The sequence below is a fragment of the Euleptes europaea genome, chromosome 3, assembly GCF_029931775.1.
Source record: "Euleptes europaea isolate rEulEur1 chromosome 3, rEulEur1.hap1, whole genome shotgun sequence".
NCBI lineage: Eukaryota > Metazoa > Chordata > Lepidosauria > Squamata > Sphaerodactylidae > Euleptes > Euleptes europaea.
The window spans coordinates 4,852,853-4,871,059 of NC_079314.1; the positions used below are offsets into that span (position 1 = coordinate 4,852,853).

The 18,207-nt window shown below is 45.1% G+C and overlaps 1 protein-coding gene across 1 annotated transcript in view; it reads left to right on the plus strand.

Moving 5' to 3' along the window:
- The window catches only part of CAPN12 (calpain 12), a 46,260-nt gene that overhangs the window by 24,996 nt on the left and 3,057 nt on the right, over positions 1–18,207 (plus strand). The window contains exons 12-20 of the mRNA XM_056845758.1: positions 4,313–4,521; positions 6,181–6,223; positions 6,852–6,920; positions 7,756–7,813; positions 10,015–10,079; positions 11,406–11,474; positions 13,297–13,375; positions 14,853–14,969; positions 15,453–15,511. Of these exons, the coding sequence (XP_056701736.1) occupies positions 4,313–4,521; positions 6,181–6,223; positions 6,852–6,920; positions 7,756–7,813; positions 10,015–10,079; positions 11,406–11,474; positions 13,297–13,375; positions 14,853–14,969; positions 15,453–15,511 (768 nt within the window). The remainder of the gene's footprint in view (positions 1–4,312; positions 4,522–6,180; positions 6,224–6,851; positions 6,921–7,755; positions 7,814–10,014; positions 10,080–11,405; positions 11,475–13,296; positions 13,376–14,852; positions 14,970–15,452; positions 15,512–18,207) is intronic.

Consider the following 18,207-nt stretch of genomic DNA (forward strand, 5'->3'; position numbering starts at 1 on the left):
CAAGTCTGCAGTATCTTTCATGTTCTTTTATCCTTGTTTGTATGCTGCGTTTTGTGGTCCCGATGTAAACTTGTCCACAACTGAAGGGTATACGATATACTCCTGCAGAGATGAGGGGGTCTCTTTTGTCTTTTGCTGATCGTAGCATCTGTTGTATTTTCTTGGTGGGTTTAAACACTGTTTGTAGGTTATGTTTTTTCAGACATTTCTCCATCCTATCAGTGACTCCTTTAATAAATGGCAAGAATACCTTTCCTATGGGAGACTGTTTTTCCTGAGTTTTCTGATTTTTGTTTGGTTTAATGGCCCTTCTGATTTCATTTCTGGAATAGCCGTTTGCTAGCAGTGCGTGATTTAGATGATTAATTTCTTCCTTGAGAAACTGTGGTTCATAGATCCGTCTTGCACAGTCCATTAATGTTTTGATTATTCCTCTTTTCTGTCGGGGGTGGTGGTTGGAGTTTTTGTGTAAGTAGCGATCTGTGTGAGTTGCTTTCCAGTAGACCTTGTGACCTAACTGAAAGTTTGTTTTACGGATGACAAGGGTATCAAGAAATGGGAGTTTACCCTCAATTTCCTTTTCCATGGTAAACTGAATGTTTGGATGGATATTATTAAGATGGTTTAGAAAGTCCATTAATTTTTCTTCACCATGGCTCCAAATAGTAAATGTATCATCTACAAACCTGACTGTAGGTTTGTAAGGTGCCGGTTCTAGTGCTGTCTTTTCAAAATATTCCATGTAAGTTAATGGACTTGATTTGATCTATAACCCACTGATTTGTTTTTTTCGGCAGTCCATGGAATCCATAACACTCTCCTCCAACACCACATTTCAAAGGAATCTATTTTCTTCCTATCAGCTTTCTTCACTGTCCAGCTTTCATACCCATACATAGTAATAGGGAATACGATGGCATGGATTAATCTAGTCTTGGTGGCCAGTGACACATCCTTACACTTCAAAATCTTTTCTAGCTCCTTCATGGCTGCCCTTCCCAGTCTCAATCTCCTTCTGATTTCTTGGCTGCAGTCTCCCTTTTGGTTGATGGTGGAGCCAAGGAATAGAAAGTCTTGAACAATTTCAATTTCCTCATTGTCAACCTTAAAGTTGTGTAATTCTCCTGTAGTCATTACTTTTGTTTTCTTGATGTTCAGCTGTAGTCCTGCTTTGGCACTTTCTCTTTTAACTTTTAGCAGTAGTCGTTTCAAATCTTCACTATTTTCTGTCAATAATGTAGTGTCATCAGCATATTTCAAATTATTAATGTTCCTCCAATTTTCACTCCACCTTCATCTAAATGTAATCCAGCTTTCCTAATTATATGTTCTGCATATAGATTGAAGAGATAGGGAGATAAAATACATCCTTGTCTGACACCTTTGCCAATTGGAAACCATTCCGTTTCTCCATATTCTGTTCTAACTGTGGCCTCTTGTCCAGAGTACAGGTTGCGCATTAAACGATCAGCTGTAGTGGCATACCCATTTCCTTTAAAACCAGCCATAGCTTTTTATGATCCACACAGTCAAAAGCTTTGCTGTAATCTATGAAACACAAGCTGATTTTCTTCTGAAATTCTCTCGTATGCTCCAGTAACCAGCATATATTTGCAATATGATCTCTAGTGCCTCTCCTTTTTCTGAAACCAGCTTGAACATCAGGCATTTCTCGTTCCATATATGGTAAAAGCCTTTGCTGTAAGATTTTGAGCATCACTTTACTTGCATGAGAAATTAATGTGATTATCCGATAGTTGCTGCAATCTTTGATGTCTCTTTTCTTGGGAATTGGAATGTAAATGGATCATTTCCAGTCTGTGGGCCATTGTTTTGTTTTCCATATCTGTTGGCATATTCTTGTCAAGATTTTGATGGACTCCGTTTCTGTGGCTTGGAATAGCTCTACTGATATCCCATCTGCTCCTGGTGATTTGTTTCTCCCGATTGCTCTCAATGCATGTATTAGAAGTATATACAGTAAAAGAACTGACTAAACTGATACAGTAAAAGAACTAGAGGCCCCTTGCTCGTCTTCTGGTCCTGTTTGGGACCATTTCAGTTGGCTTTCCCAGGCTGATGTGGACAGACCTCTGTTAGCTGTGGGGACCACCACATGCCTCTTGGACCTGTGCTCGTCTTGGCTGGTTAAGGCCAGTCTGGATGCAGTGTGGGCACCTCTGGGAGAGATTGTCAATCTGTCCCTTAGTACTGAGACCTTCCCAGGGGCTTTGGCAGTGGTGCAGCTGCTCTTGAAGAAGCCAACTTTAGACCCTAGTGTTCTTTCCAACTATGGCCCAGTGTTGAATCTTTGTACCTGGTAAAGGTAGTTGAGAGGGTGGTCGTCAAACAGCTGCAGGGATTTCTGGATGATACATCAGCCTTGGACCCATTCCAGTCCAGCCTCCACCCTGGTCGTGGGACAGAGATGGCTCGGGTCACCCTTACAGATGATCTCTGCTGGCAGCTGGATCGAGGTGGGTTGGAGTTGCTGATACTGTTAGATCTATCAGGAGCCTTCAGCCTGGTCGACCATGATGTTGTTCAGCATCTTTATGTGCCCCCTCACCCAGCTTGTCAGGAGCTTCGGGCTGGGCTGTCACCAGTACGCTGATGACACCCAGCTCTATCTGTTAATGGATGGCTATCTGGACTCCGTCCTGGACACACTGGCCAGGTGCTTGGATGCTGTGTCTGGATGGCTGAGGAAAAGGTGACCAAAATTGAATCCAATGAAGACAGAGGTCCTTTAGCTTGGTTGGGGCAGCTTCAGTTCAAGGTGCTGGTTTTGGCGTTCAAAGCATTACACGGTCTGGGACCCTCATGCCTTCGGGACCACCTCTCCTGGTATACCCCATAGAACACTGTGTTCTGCAAATTCCAATCTGCTGGTGGTCCCTGGCCGTAGGAGTGTGCGGTTGTCCTCAACACGGGCCAGGACGTTTTCAGCCCTTGCCCCAGCCTGGTGGAATGCTCTCCCTGGTAACTTCAGGGCCCTGCAGGACCTCAAAGAGTTCCGCAGGGCCTGCATGACAGAGGTATTCCATGAGGCCTATGGTTGACAGCAGCCACAGGATGTCATCTTTCACTGCCCCCCCCACCTCCCCCCCCATTTTATTATATAGAACTGCTCTGAATCTTCGAGCAACTGGTTTGCTGATGATACGCCATCAACATGTTAACTTATTGTTATCGTTTTTAATATTTTTAATTATGAGATTGAGTGTTTTTATCTATTTATGGTGATTAAACTGTTGTAACCCACCCTGAGCCTGGCCTTGGCTGGGGATTAAAGGGTGGGCTAGAAATCTAAAAAATAAATGCATAAATAAAAATAAATAGTAGCTATTGGGAATTATCCTTTCCTTTTATCCCTTAGAAGCTCCTTGATCAATTGATCTTGAGCAGCATATATCTAGTGTTGGAGGGATATAAGGACTGAAACAAATCTTGCCACTGACAATGTAGCCTTGGGGTCCCTATCACTTAGTAAAAAAGGCATTATGTCAGTCACAGAGGCATTGGATTTGTATATTAAAAGGGGGGAAATATAATGTGATCGAAGTTCCTCGTAAAAGCGGCATTCCAAAAGGGCATGGGCTAATGAGTCAATAGAGCCAGAAGAGCAAGGGCAAATCCTGTCTGAGTATGGTATATTCAGAATTCTGCCCTGCATTACCATAGAAGGGTTAGCATTCAATCTAGCCAAGCAAAAAGCTCTACAGAGACGAGGAGTTGTTAGATAATATGTATAGGCAGGCAGACCACGTGGAGGGGGTATTCCGAAGAACTGGGATGAACAGACACGACGAGCACGAAAAGTAGTGCTGTTATAATCGAGCTCTTTAATGCGCTTTTTAATTTTGGCAAAAGCTTCAGTTTTCCCAAGATCTGATAACATATCATTGGGAATTATGGGAAGATATCAGCGATCTGTGAACCTTTTGCAAAAGTCAGGCGTCACTACAGCCTCCCCTGACCCTGCTGGTATTGCTGGAGCTATATCTAGTTCACGGCGGAGGAATCAGTTGTTGGCCATCTTGCAGTGTAGAGTTGTCCAGAGTGATTGCACATCTTCCCAGAAAGAAGAACCTCATAGACTGTGGCTCAGTGGAAGAGCTTCTGCTTGGCAGGCAGAAGGTCCCAGGTTCAATCCCTGGCATCTCCAGTGAAAAAGGACCAGGCAGAAGGTGTTGTGAACAACCTCTACCTGAAACCTTGGAGAGCTGGTGCCATTCTGAGTAGACAATACCAACCTTGATGGACCGATGGTCTGATTCAGTCTAAGACAGCGCCATGCCTGTTCTTCCAGTATCTACAGGTGAAGAGCACAGCCCAAAGGAAGGCACTGCTCCCCAGTCTCAGAGCCGTCTACCGCCCTTTCTTTGGGTATTCAAGGGATATCACAGGACACCTTCAGCTGCCACCTGGGGATTACCTGATCATCCCTAGCACCCAAAACCCACTGGAGGAAGCCGATTTCACCCTTCGCATCTTCACTGAAAAGGCTCATCAGTTCTTGTGAGTTCTCTTGTTGAAACACATTTTAATCTATAACATGTTTCAGGTTTTAGTAGTTTAGTAGAGTTTTAGTAGAGTTGCCAACCTCCAGGTGCTGGCTGGAGATCTTCTGATGACAGAGGTCAGTTCACCTGGAGAAAATGGTCGCTTTGGAAAGTGGACTCTATGGCATTATATGCCACTGAAGCCCCTCCCCTCCCTAAACCTCCTCAGACTCCACCCCCAAAATCACCAGATATTTCCCAACCCGCAGCTGGCAAACCTACGCCCTAGTGGTTTTGAGACTAGAGTTGTGATTATGGCCAGCCCTATCAAATGACACAGAGTATGGGGGGAGCCAATTTTGGTCTTCTTGGCAAATCATCTTAGGCTAATTGCAATTATTTAATTGCATTTTTACTGGGGATAGATGCTCCACTAGAATTGTTTACCTCTTAAGCTAAAAAATCTTGAGCCAACCCTAGATCTAATAGGGGAAAGAGGTTCCAAGAAATATGGGATACACAGTTTATTCCAGCTAGAATCCAAATTCATGAATTTGGGAAATGGAAGAGAATGGAACCATCTGATCTATGTGTTGTTTTGTATTTCTAATTCTGAACAATCCAGATTAGGGCTTGGGTTTGAGTTAGTCCACAGGAATGTACCCTGATCTTGCATGTGGTGGTGGTGGAAAGTGCCATCAAGCCGCAGCTGACTTTTGGCAATCCCGTGGGGTTTTCAAGGCAAGAGACGAACAGAGGTGGTTTGCTGTTGCCTGCCTCTATATAGCAACCCTGGAATTCTTCGGAAGTCTCTCATCTAAGTACTAACCAGGGTTGACCCTGCTTAGCTTCCAAGAACTGACAAGATGAGCTAGCCTGAGCCATCCAGGTCAGATCTTGTATGTGTGTGTGTGTTAAGTGCCATCAAGTCACAGCTGTCTTATGGCCACCCAGAAGGGTTTTTAAGGCAAGAGACATTCAGAGGGGGTTTGCCATTGCCTGCCTTTGTGTAGCGACCCTGGACTTCCTTAGTGGTCTCCCAACCATGTACTAACCAGGGCTGACCCTGCTTAGTTTCTGAGATCTGACGAAATCAAGCTAGCCTGGGCCATCCAGGTCAGGGCGGATCTTATAAGTACCATCTGTTCTATTGGGGCAGTCAGGGGAACTGATTATAGTTTCAGAAAACCAATTTGTTGAGTTTTCTAATTTGCTAAGAACAATAGCGTTGCCAGACCTAAGACCTATCTAGCTTGACATTTCCTTCCCAGTTGTGTACAGATAGATGCTTCTGGGAAGGTCACAAGCAGGGCACGAAGGGAACAGCTGTCCCCTCTTGTTGATCTCCAACATCTGCTATTATGTGGTATACTGTCTCCATACATGGATGTTCCATTTAGCAGCCATGACTAATGGTGGGTGATAAACCTAACCTCCTGTATCAATCCTTTGGAAAAGCCATCTAGCCTAGCAACCAATATCATATCGTGTGTCAGTTAATTAAGTACTACCAAAAGGAGCACATCTTTCTATCAGTTGTGAAGCTTTTGCCAATCAAGCTAAACTGAATGCAGTGTCCCTGGGTAGATATCTCCATGCTTGTTACAGGGAATAGTGGTTTGTGGTCAGATCTACAAATTTAGAAGGTCCTTGACTATGTTAACTTGCATTCTAGGGAGATTGATGATGAAATCACTGCCGATGAGAAGGTACTGCAGGTAACACCTCCTTCTGATTTAGTGTAATTTTTTGGGATGTTCTGAGATAGTTTGTCCTGCCATCTGAAAAGGCATAGCCTTAGGGTTCCCAATTGCCTGGTAATGGCAAGCAATCGCCCACCAATTGGTTCTGCTGCCCGCCGACACAGCTGGTCAGTGGGCAGAAACAGGCCAGAAGGGAGAGGAGCAATTGGCGTCCCCTGCTAGATGACATACTTCTGGTTTATGCAGAAGCGCTGGAATTGCAGGGGGGGTGCTCTTGCTCTCTGCCCAAAAACTCAATGGAAACCATAGAACTTTTTTTTTTGGCAAGTGTTAGAGCATCCCCCTGGTATGAAGCTGGCACTTCCACATAAACCAGAAGTGATGCCATTGAGTAGGTGACACTGATCGCCACTCCCAAACCCGCCTCCCTAAATCTCCTGCTGGTTGCCAGGAGAGACCTGGCAACCCTACATAGCCTAGAGATAGGATTACCACCTCCATGAGAACTAGCCTCAAAACATGTAAGAAAAATAAACAACCGGGCTGTCTGCTCAGAATCTTAATGTTCACAGGGAAGCAGTAGGTACTTTCAAGACCTTAAGAAAGTGCATGCATAGGTGTTAAGCTACTCTTTCCTTTTCAGGTTATAGTACCGCCGAAGACCGGACTAGACCAAACACTTGAAAAAACATTCCTAGAGGAGACAGGACAGGTAACAGTGTACAAGACCCTGCTTGCTATGATTTTCTTGGGGGTGGGGGGAGCGGAGAGACAAAGTATAAATGGCCCAGTTAATTAATTTTGTTATTAACTTTTTATTTATTCACTTTATTGATAGCCTGCCTGTCTTGCTGAGGCTCAAGGCAGATCACACTATATAAACAGTGTAAGCAGATAGCGTAAGGCATCCAATAAGTAATGCAATAGTACTATTAACTTCTCGGTTTTTAACTGATCATGTTCAACGACGCAGCAACTTTTCCAAAGTTAAGCCAACCTGAATTTGGTCAACGCCTGGATGGGACACCTCCAACAAACCCTAGAGACTCCGCTTTGAGTTTCATGAAAGCAAGCCAAGATATCAATGAGCAATATCTAAATAAATGTGCCCTCGTTCTTTTAGAATCCTGAAGAAAGAAAGGTTTTTTTCAATCACTGACGAGAAGACACAAGTTAGTGTTTATTTGCGTGCACGGAAAGAATGCATCTGTTGGTTTTTCAGTCATGCCTTTGGTTGCTTGTCTCCCCTCCCATTCCATTTATAAACAAGAACACAGTCACATAAGAAAACATGGCAACCAGGACTGCACTGTGCTCGTCACCAGCCTGAGTCGTGGCAATGAAGATGGGAAACAAGGAGAGAGGTAGAGGCCTTGTTTGGCCTTTTTGAGAAATGTGGCAGGCTCAATATGGCTGCAGTCTAGCTGGGTCAAGGTGAAGGAAAGGTTAGAGCATTAACCACTGTCTCTGGCTAACAGAAGCAACCTATAGGCCCACTTACCAAAAGTGGGCTGGCATCTGATTTCCTGGATTTCTGTTTGTTTTAGGATCAGCACATAGGCTCTGCAGGACTCCAGCACCTTCTAAACAAGGCTATGGCCAGCAGTGAGTATTCATTAAGGTTGTCTCCTTATTGACTGACTACTTTTCCCTTCCCTTTCTCTCCTGTGAGAGCCTGTGGGGTGTAGTGGTTAAGAGCGGTGGACTCTAATCTGGAGAACCCGGTTCGATTCCCCACTCCTCCACATGAAACCTGCTGGGTGACCTTGGGCCGGTCACAGTTCTCTCCGAACTCTCTCAGCCCCACCTACCTTACAAGGTGTCTGTTGTGGGGAGAGGAAGGGAAGGCGAATATTAGCCGCTTTGAGACTCCTTAAAGGCAGAGAAAAAGTGGGGTATAAAAACCAAGTCTTATTATTATTGTTGTTGTTGTTATTATTATTTAGCTCACTTTGGTGCTCTTTCATAGAATTTAAATCTGAAAGGGAGTCATCTCCTTTCAAATGTTTTAACTTTTGTTAGTGGGAAATCGGTACATTCAGTGCATTCTATGGGCCCCATTGACATGGGAAGCTGCCCATTCTCTTGGCTTTATAGGGCAGAGATCCCCAAGGTGGTCCCCAATTGACACCTTTCCTGACACCCGACAAGTATTTGTAGAAAGTGGGCGGTGCCAGGTGGGACTTTGGCACAGCAAGGGTTCTGATTGGCTGTGCAGATTTTTTAAAATGTTTCGTTGGCAGCAGCTACCATCCAGTATTGGGATCTTCACTGTGTGACTGAAGGTAAGCTGCAGCAGCCATTTTGTGCTGGCTCCACCTCCTTTGGCGGGTGTTTTGTGGCAGCCATTTTGTGAGTGCGCCGACCATGATGTGTCAGAATGCCAAATGTGCCCGCAGGCTCAAAAATGCTGGGAACCCCTAGTATAGGGTGTTGTGAGGCAGTGGGGCCAAGACCCTCACCTTGTGTGTCCCCCCCCCCCGCCCCCGGATGCTGAGGATGCTCAGTGACCTGGCCATGGCTCTGTGCCTCCTGATGCCAACTAGATACCGAACCACCTAGCCAGGGCCTAAGGGGATATGTTTGCCAGCTCCGGGTTTCTTATTTATTTATTTATTTATTTATTTATTTATTTATTGTTTCACTTTCTGACTCGCCCTCCCCAGCCAAAGCCAGGCTCAGGGCAAGTAACAACATTAAAATCAACGTACAACATACGAATCATAATAATTCTAAAAAATTTAGAACCATAATTCTTCATTTAAAACATAATCTAAACTATCAGATGGAGCTAAAATACAATAACCGCCGACAGGGCGGATGCAGACAAAAAAAATTCATGCAAACAACAGAAGGGGGGTGGGGGGAGTTGGGAGGCCAACGTGGACGACATCTCCACGGCTGCCCTCAATTGTAGAAAAGCTCTGTCTTACAGGCCCTGTGGATATACCTGGAAATTTGGGGGGTAAAGCCTGTGGAGGGGCGGGTCTGGGGAGGGGAGGGGCTTCAAATGGGGTATAATGCCATAGAGTCCAATTGCCAAAGTGGCCATTTTCTCCAGGTGCACTGATCTCTTTCACCTGGGGAGGGTCCATGATTGGGGGTTTGGCCTTGAAGTGAGGAGTCAGCAGGACCGGATGGCAGAATATGTCACCTGGAGCTACCTGATGTGAGTGAGAGAGGGTGGGTGGAGAAAATGGCTGCTTTGGAGGGTGGACTCTGTGGCATTATACCCCGCTGAAGTCCCCCCCAGATCCCACCCTCCTCAGGTTTCACCCCCACACACACAACCCAGAGCTGGTAACCCTAGTGGAGATGCAGGTTTCAGAGGGATAATTCAAGTGCTGGTGTAGGGGAGTGGCTGAGGAGTTGCTCAATGAGATGTGGAAATCATGGGAGTCATACCACAAAATGGTTAGTAAATCGCATACGAGGACCCTTCGGCAACCTCTAGACACCACTTCCCCCAATTTTAGAACAGCATTCTAGAGTTTGAATTCTTTCTCTCTCTCTCTAATCTATAGACCAATTCTTCCACTCTTTCACCTGCTCAGTATATCAACAGCCTCCCTCCTTATCATGTCAGGGGTCAGGAAGCAATTTTCCTCCAGGCCAGAGGGGTTTTTGTTTGTTTGTTTGTTTGTTTGCCATCTTCTGTGCATGGAGTAGGGGTCACTGGGTGTGTGTGTGCGGGGGGGAGACAGTTGTGAATTTCCTGCATTGTGCAGGGGGTTGGACTAGATGACCCTGGTTGTCCCTTCCAACTCTGTGATTCTATGATTCTGTGTTTTTTTTTCTTTTTCCAGTGAGTCATCTGAAGACTGATGGCTTTTCTTTGAAGGCCTGCCAGAAAATCACCCAAGATTTCAGTGTATCCTTCTGCTAAGGAATAGCTAAAGAGTACATAGTACGTGTCAGAGGGAGGTCCAGATCCATTCCATGGCTCTTAGAAGCCCTGTCTCCCAGAAACCCATGGAAGGAAGCAACCAAGAAAAATGCATGAGGTTTACATATAATGAGTATTAGAGACAATAAATGATCCACATGAGATGTCTTCTGGCAGGGCAGAGAAATCTTTATTATAAATCAGATAAAGGCAAAGGGTCATTACTGGCCCATGGGGTGACGTCACACCCCAACATTTACTAGGCGGACTGTGTTTACGGGGTGGTTTGCCATTGGATTAGAGTAAGCAATTTTGTTTTCTTCCTTGCCTAGTTTGCTTGTAATTTGAAATTGGAGCGATCACGTAAATAACAAACAAAATCAATCCCAATAAAGCTCAATAAACCAGGTGCTATTCAATTTAATTTTAAGTAAAACAAACCCCAGAGCATTTTTGAAAGTACTTTGGATATTGAAGTAAAAGCCTCAAGTGCTTGGTAGTTCCTACTGACAGACCATTTGTCTCAGGCTCCTGTCACATAGGGTCGCCAACTCCAACTTGGGAAATTCCTAGAGATTGATTGGGGGGGGAGTGGGAACGGAGCCTGGAGAGTGTGGAGTTTGGGGAGTGGCTCTAGCTCAGCAGGGATGTAATGGCTTAGAGTCCACCACCAAAGCTACAATTTTCTCCAGGGGGGACTGATCTGTGTAGTCTAGAGATCATCTCTACTTCTAGGAAATATCCAGGCCCTGCCTGGAGGTTGGTAACTTCATTTCTAGGACCTTCATACTCTCTGACTTTGGTTGGCCAGTCAAAACAAAAAGGCCAGTCAAAACAAAAAGTATATTGGATGGCCAGTCAAAACAAAAAGGCCAACCTACTAGCTTGAGTGTTTTATGTTCAGCTCTGCTTTCTTACCCATCTTCCGCTCCCCTTGTCCTTGAATCCTCCACTATAGCTGCTCTGGGCCCGGCCTTGGCGGCAGAGGGTGTGGTAGAAATTTAATACAATACAGTGTGTGTGTGTGTGTGTGTGTGTGTAAAGTGCCTTCAAGTCGCAGCTGACTTATGGTGACCCCTTTTTGGGGTTTTCATGGCAAGAGACTAACGGAGGTGGTTTGCCAGTGCCTTCCTCTGCACAGCAACCCTGGTATTCCTTGGTGGTCTCCCATCTAAATACGAACCAGGGCTGACCCTGCTTAGCTTCTGAGATCTGATGAGAACAGGCTAGCCTGGGCCATCCAGGTAAGGGCATAATACAATACAATAAATACAAGCCACACCCTATTTGAGCTCCTTGATTATGTATCAGAAAAATGGAACAGGCAGGCTGGCGCTGGCTGAATTTATGCAACTCTGGACTCAGATAAAGAAATGGGAGGTGAGTGCAGCAGGCACAGAAACCAAGGGGATGAGAGACAAGGTGTGGGAAAATACTGTCACTGGGAGAAGTGGGGAAGCCGAGGACTGTAAGCCCCTGGCCCTGAATTTACGCCTAGTTCAGGGCTACATTGTTGGGGGAGGAGTGTGGCCTGATGTGGTCTACTCCTCTCTTTCTCCTTTCCTCCTGTTCTTGCAAGACTGATAAAATTAACAGTCAGAGATTTGCTAGCACATTTGCACCTGTTCGTTTGAAAGGTGAATGGTGTCTGGCTCGTGCTCGTGCTTTGTTAAAGGGTGATATTTTCCACACGTGTGTAATGTAAGCCTCCTTGTAATGTAAGCCTCCTTATTTGTACGCCTCCTTGAGCCAAGAGGAAAGGTGGGGCATAAGTATTTAAACAAAGAAACAAACAAAACGATAGCTGTGAATTTCAATAGTTTATGAATTCCAAATGCATTTGGCTAATTCTACCATCATGTGGTGAAAGAAGAAATTGCACCGTACTGTAACGCTGGAAGTTTCTCTACAAATTTCTTTCCCCTGCAGGTTGTCATTTCCTTCTCCTGCTTTGCATTTTCATCTGCTTAAAAATATAATACAGCAGATGTTTTAAACATTTACTTCTCTTTTACATTCATTCAAGTGTCTCTTTTCTTGAAAAAAACCTTTGACATTTCTCTTGTCTTGAAAACTATAGTTATAGAATTTGGGGACCTCTGAGAAATCACAGAGTGAAGTTGGGGCGGGGAGATAAACCATTTATCCTGCTCTACAGTGCAATATTGAACTGTGGGACACCTCACTCTGAACCTGAGAAGTCTAGTGCAGCAGCAAATATATGAGCTAAGAAAGCAATCCTAAGCAACTCTAAAGGTAAGGTAAAGGTCCCCTGTGCAAGCACCAAGTCATTCCTGACCCATGGGGTGACGTCACATCCCAACGTTTCCTAGGCAGACTTTGTTTACGGGGTGGTTTGCCAGTGCCCCAGTCATCTTCCCTTTACCCCCAGCGAGCTGGGTACTCTACACAGAAGTAATTTCCATGTTATTGAATAGGGCTTACTCCGAGAAAAATGTTCTTAGGATTGCGCTGTAATAGTGTGTTATGGATAACTGGGCATATAAATCATGATTAAATGAATTTGTTGAATGATCATGAGATGCAATGTTAATTGGGAAGTTTCATCTCTGAAAACAGGCAGCTGTTTTCCTCTGAGAACATAAGAACATAAGAAGAGCCCTGCTGGATCAGACCAGCAGTCCATCTAGACCAGCATCCTGCCTTACATAGTGGTCAATCAGATACTCTGGAGGTCCAACGACAGGGCATAGAGGCCAAGGCCTTCCCCTGATACGAACATAAGAAGAGCCCTGCTGGATCAGACCAGTGGTCCATCTAGACCAGCATCCTGCCTCACATAGTGGCCAAGCAGTCACTCTGGAGGGAGGGCCAACATAGAGGCCTTCCCCTGATGTTGCCTCCTGACACTGGGATTCAGAGGTTGGCTGCCTCTGTATATGGAGGTTCCCTTTAGTCGCCATGGCTGGTAGCCACTGATAGACCTCTCCTCTATGAATCTGTCTAACCCCCTTTTAAAGCTGTCTCTGCCTGTGGCTACCACTACATCCTCTGAAGCGAAAAGAGAGTCACTTCTGTTGAGGTTCAGTTTACTTGTGCCTTTAGTTTTCTGTTCTGGCAAGTTTGGCATGCAAAGGACATGGCAAAGTATTAACCTTGGTCCACATACTATGCCTGACACCAGTTCTTGTGTGTATAACAGGTCCTCAGATGTTAACCTTTCCCCCTTTTAATTCCACAGGGTCTCTTCATTGCATATGACACAGACAGGTCTGGCACCATGAACTTCAACGAAATGCGGCTGGCTCTGGATGCAGCAGGTTAAAAGAAACTGGGAAAGCAAAGGAGATAACTTTCCTGATTGTGGAGTTTTAAAAAAACGTTTTGTAGGGACCCAACAAAACTTGCTTTTGAAATTTTTGAATGTAGGGATCAGACCATTAGTCCATCTAGGCCAGCAATTTTTTGACCTCAATTTCTGGCTCTTGCAGACTTCTTTTCCCCAGTGAAGGTTACAACTTGCGTTCAACAGAAAATGGGGCAAAAATTACTTCACTTGAAGAAGTGCATTTTAGCACAGGGTTTTAGTGCTGGCTGGTTTTGCTCCACAGCATTTGTTCCACAGCAGTTGTCTCACACTTCTAGCTATGGCTAACATGGGAACTAGAATGGCCAGTGTGGAATCAGAGTTCAATGTGCTGTTTGCTTGCTGAAGTCTCAATTTGGAAGCACCCTGTCTTTGCATTCTGTACTCTCCGAGGCAAGATGCCAGGACAGATTAGATGCCAAAAGCTTATCTGTTGGCAACAGGTCCTCTAGGGGCCCAGTTTAATAGCATCTTCTCCAGCTTAATAGCATCTTCTGGGACTGCTGCTCTAATAAACATTACTGCGCAATGCGTATTTTAGGAACATAGAGCTCTATGTGTATTTTAGGAACATAGAGCTGGAAGGGACCTCAACGGTCATCCAGTCCAACCCCCTACACAACACAGGAAATTCACAACTACCCCTCCACTCCCCCAGTGATGCTTGCTCTATGCCTAGAGGAAGGCAAAAAACCTCCAGGATCCCAGGCCAGTTTGGCCTGGAGGAAAATTCCTTCCTGACCCCAAAGTGGCTATTGGCAAAACCCTGGGCATGTACGAAAGGGCCACAAGAGCCGAGTACTAACTCATCTCTTCCTGTCCTCCCTCTCATGAACTTTTTATTTCAAAATTCCTGAGAATCTTCCTTGTCAATAAAATAAATCACAAATTTCTTGTCCTTATAGCCAGAAACAATGACTGGGATCAAGGGGGGTGGGGGAGAAAATAGGTTTCCTTTTCAGAAATGCATAGTGATCTGTAGAATCCCTCTTTGTTTGACTTTGGTCGTTTATGTCTGGGTACTTTCATTCATGTCTGACTCGGTTGTTCCTTGGAGTTATACATGAGTTTTCCATCCATTAGAGATGAACTGGGGGGGGGGGGCTGATGACTTCATTGGGTCAGGGCTGGGAGGCGGAAGTGCTGGCAATGCATGGGACATTCTAGCGCATTCCTCCAAAAATCTATGGAAACCATAGAGTTTGGGGGGGGGAGTGCTAAAGCATCACCGGTGTTTCTGGGGTAAACCGGGAAGTGATGGAGGTGCACACGTGGATCACTGCCCTCCCCCTCAGCTGGCCTACTTCCGCCCGCTGTCCAATTGAGGCGGGGTGGGCAGTCCAATGAGTTGGCGGGCAATTGCCTGCTACCACTAGGCAGTTGGGAAACGTAACTGTCTTGCTCATGCTGGTGCATCTGCTCTTACTCAGGGTTCCACTTGAACAACCAGACAACTGTCGCCCTTGTGCAAATATACGGCAACCCCTGGCTTCAGACAGACTTTGACGATTTTGTTTCCCTCATGGTGCATCTGGAAGCCATCTTTCGTAAGAGACATCTCCGCTGTTTTATTATTAGTGTCACCATTAATAACAGTTGTATTTTTCCCTCCCTCCAAGGAACTAAGGACAGTGTGTGTAGGGGTTGTTTTACTTTTACCCTCACAACAACCCTGTAAGGTAGGTTAGGCCAAGAGTTGCCCAAGGGCACCCAATGAAGCAAGGAAGAACCCTTGGTCTGCCTTCCACTAGCTAGATCCTGCATTAATCTATTCATGGGGCTTTAAATTTAGGTAGAGTCTTGGAGACCTCCTGGAATTATGGCTAATCACCAGAACAGAGATTAGTTCCCCTGGAGAAAATGGCTGCTTTGGAGGGTGGACTGTATTATACCCCACTGAAGTCCCTTCCCTCCTCAAACCCCACCCTTCCTAGGCTGCACCCACACAATCTCCAGGAATTTCCCAACCTGGAATTGGCAACCCTAGGCTTCCTAGCACGGTAAATTTCTGCTGTCCTTTATTACAACAGAGCGGTGCAAAAGCCAAGACTCAAACAGCGATGGACAGATCTATATGACTCAAAAGGAGGTAAGGGAAAGGGAAATTGATAAATTCTAACAGCTAATTCCCCAATGAGAGGCCTGTTGGTGTACCAACACAGCACAAATCAAGTTAGACTGGCTTTCACCCACTCTTTTGATGCGTTTTCCCACAGTGGGGAGAGGGTGAGGTCCCCTTGTATTATTTACCATTAGTCCTGTATGAAATTACACCTCCTTTACATTACTTCTTAAAAGGTCTGGGGGTGGGGAGAGGAAAGAGAAAGCTGCAATTGACTATGTAGTCACTATTAATTAAGGCGCAATCCAAACAAAACTAGGTGAACTTCATTTCCCCCCCCCCCACTTCTGCCTTTCAGTGGATGGAACTCATTACCTTCCCCTGATTCAGAAGAGGCGACCCCACTCCATGAACAACGCAGACACCGTGATATGAAATATCTGAATCCAGAAAACCAAATTGCTGAAATGAGAATAAAATGGAGCAGTCTGGAAAAATAGCTATAATCTCTAATTCTTTCTCTACAATACATTCTACTTGGAGATCGAAGATACAGTTTTGTGACTGTTTCCTGCCCCTGCAAAATTGCTGCTATTGCTTTCCCAGTAGTTTGAAGTCCCTGAGCTGGGGTGTCAAACTTAAAGCTTGTGGGCTGGATCCACCCCCTTGAGAGCTCTTATCCGGCCCGTGAGCCAGCCAAGGCATCCACCCCACCCCACCCCCACTCTTGATCTGGGCTGGCAAGGCATAGCCTGGCCCGACCAAGCGACATTTATGTCATATCCGGCCCTCGTAACAATTGAGTTTGACACCCCTGCCATCTTTGGCTGTAATCCTAAAGACACTTCCCTGGGAGTAAGCCCATCTGTATGTAGACCATCTCCAAGTAGACCAGCTTAGACGTACTCCAGGTCTTCCACCTCACGTTGTGTTATACAAGGGCTGCCCGTGGAATCTGTCCGTAAAATTCAAGCAAGAATTCCCTGTAGTAAATTCCTTCCAAGAAGCGCTCAACCCTATATTTGCCAAGCAAGATTTCTTTTACACTTAAAAAAAAAAAAAAAAAGCCAGACTGAGTTCTGTCCTAACTTTAAAGGTAAAGGTTTACTGGGTCATTACTGAAGTGTAGACGACTGGGGAGGGCAATGGCAAACCACCCCATAAACATAGGTCATTTATGCATGGTTGATGTTGACACTCGCTCAACTCTGATTTTTTAAATCCAACCTTTAAAATGTCTATTCACAGTCCCGTTTAAAAAGGAGAAAGTGGGAGTTATGCTTCTAAAGCCTGACATGCAGTACTCTGCCACAAATGGGTTGGACTAACTCCTTTGTAGCCCTCCCGCAGTCATTCTGCCACTGAGGTGAGGGCTTCAAAGCCCTGCCCCTTTCTCCTCCTTCAGGACATTCATGTGTTGCTCCACCCTGCTAATCCCCGCGAATAACATGTTCATGCTGCGTGGAGGCAATCAAAAGGTGGTCTATATGTCTCTTTCCCCCCAAAAAAAGTAATTATCCAGTGATATATCACTAAAGTAGTATGGCAGGTTGGGTGATATTATTTATCAATGCTTCACTGTTTTGCAGTGCCGTTATATCAATGCAGTGACGTTTTTTTTTTTTTTTAAACCTAACAAATGCAAGCAGCAATTATGATGTGCCGCTGGGAAAAAGAGTTCTCCTATCCATTAAACTGTGCAAGGAAAAACAGGAATGTTTTCTAGAGCAAAACAGTAGTCCACAATAACTGGCTTTTCTACAACCCGCAGACCGGAAAACGGTGTTCCAAAGGAAGTGAGGAGGGGAGGGAAATGGATGATGTCTGGCTCGGCAAGGAAAGGGAGGGGCGGAAGACAACAATGGATGGTACAGGTGCGTCACCACATAATCCCATGGCTGAATTATTCACAATGAAGCATCGCAGTGGGGCCGAAGCAAAAAAAGAAAAAAAAGAGTCGCACTAAAAGGGCTCCTGAGAAAAGTGACGCAGGTGAATGCCGGCTGCACGGTGAGTGCTAAAGAGAGGATTCATAATGAATAACTCCAAAAACATAGCGGGCCACTTCAGGCTGGAACACGTGGCTCTTTTCCAAGCATAAATGACCATAGTGTGCCTAATAAATGTCATGATGTGACGTTACCCTATGGTCCTAACTTTAGGAGCAGTTTAATTCACCCACAAATACCAAACGTACAGATTGTTGACAAAATCCTACCCAGATTGTCTGCTGGTAATCCAGGCAAGACAGAGATACAAAGGAATTTAACATCCTACAGATTGGAGCATTTATCAATTTACAAGATCGTTACTGGAGATGTGGTGTACAACATGCTGATTTCTTCCATAAATTGTGGACAGAGGTTGCATTTGGTTCATGAAATTAGCCTGGTCTTAATTAGCCAATCGGATGCATTGCTGACTATGTCAATTAATTATGGAGGTCTGTTGCTAAGCATGTGACCTGAGGGGGATATGTCAATGGGACAGGACCCTTCTGCAGCTAAGTCCAGCCTCCATCTACAAAGGCTCTTCTCCCACCATGATTTCATTTTGCTATTTAGATGGAATGTATTTTCGCAGTTTCTAGTCCTTGGGAATGATTAAGGAAAATGGTACACTTCCCCCACCTGATTCTCTTATCTGGGTTTCTAGAAGTCACAGATCATTTATGCATGGGTATTTGGCCTCACATTCACCCCCTGTCTGACTCAATTATTCCT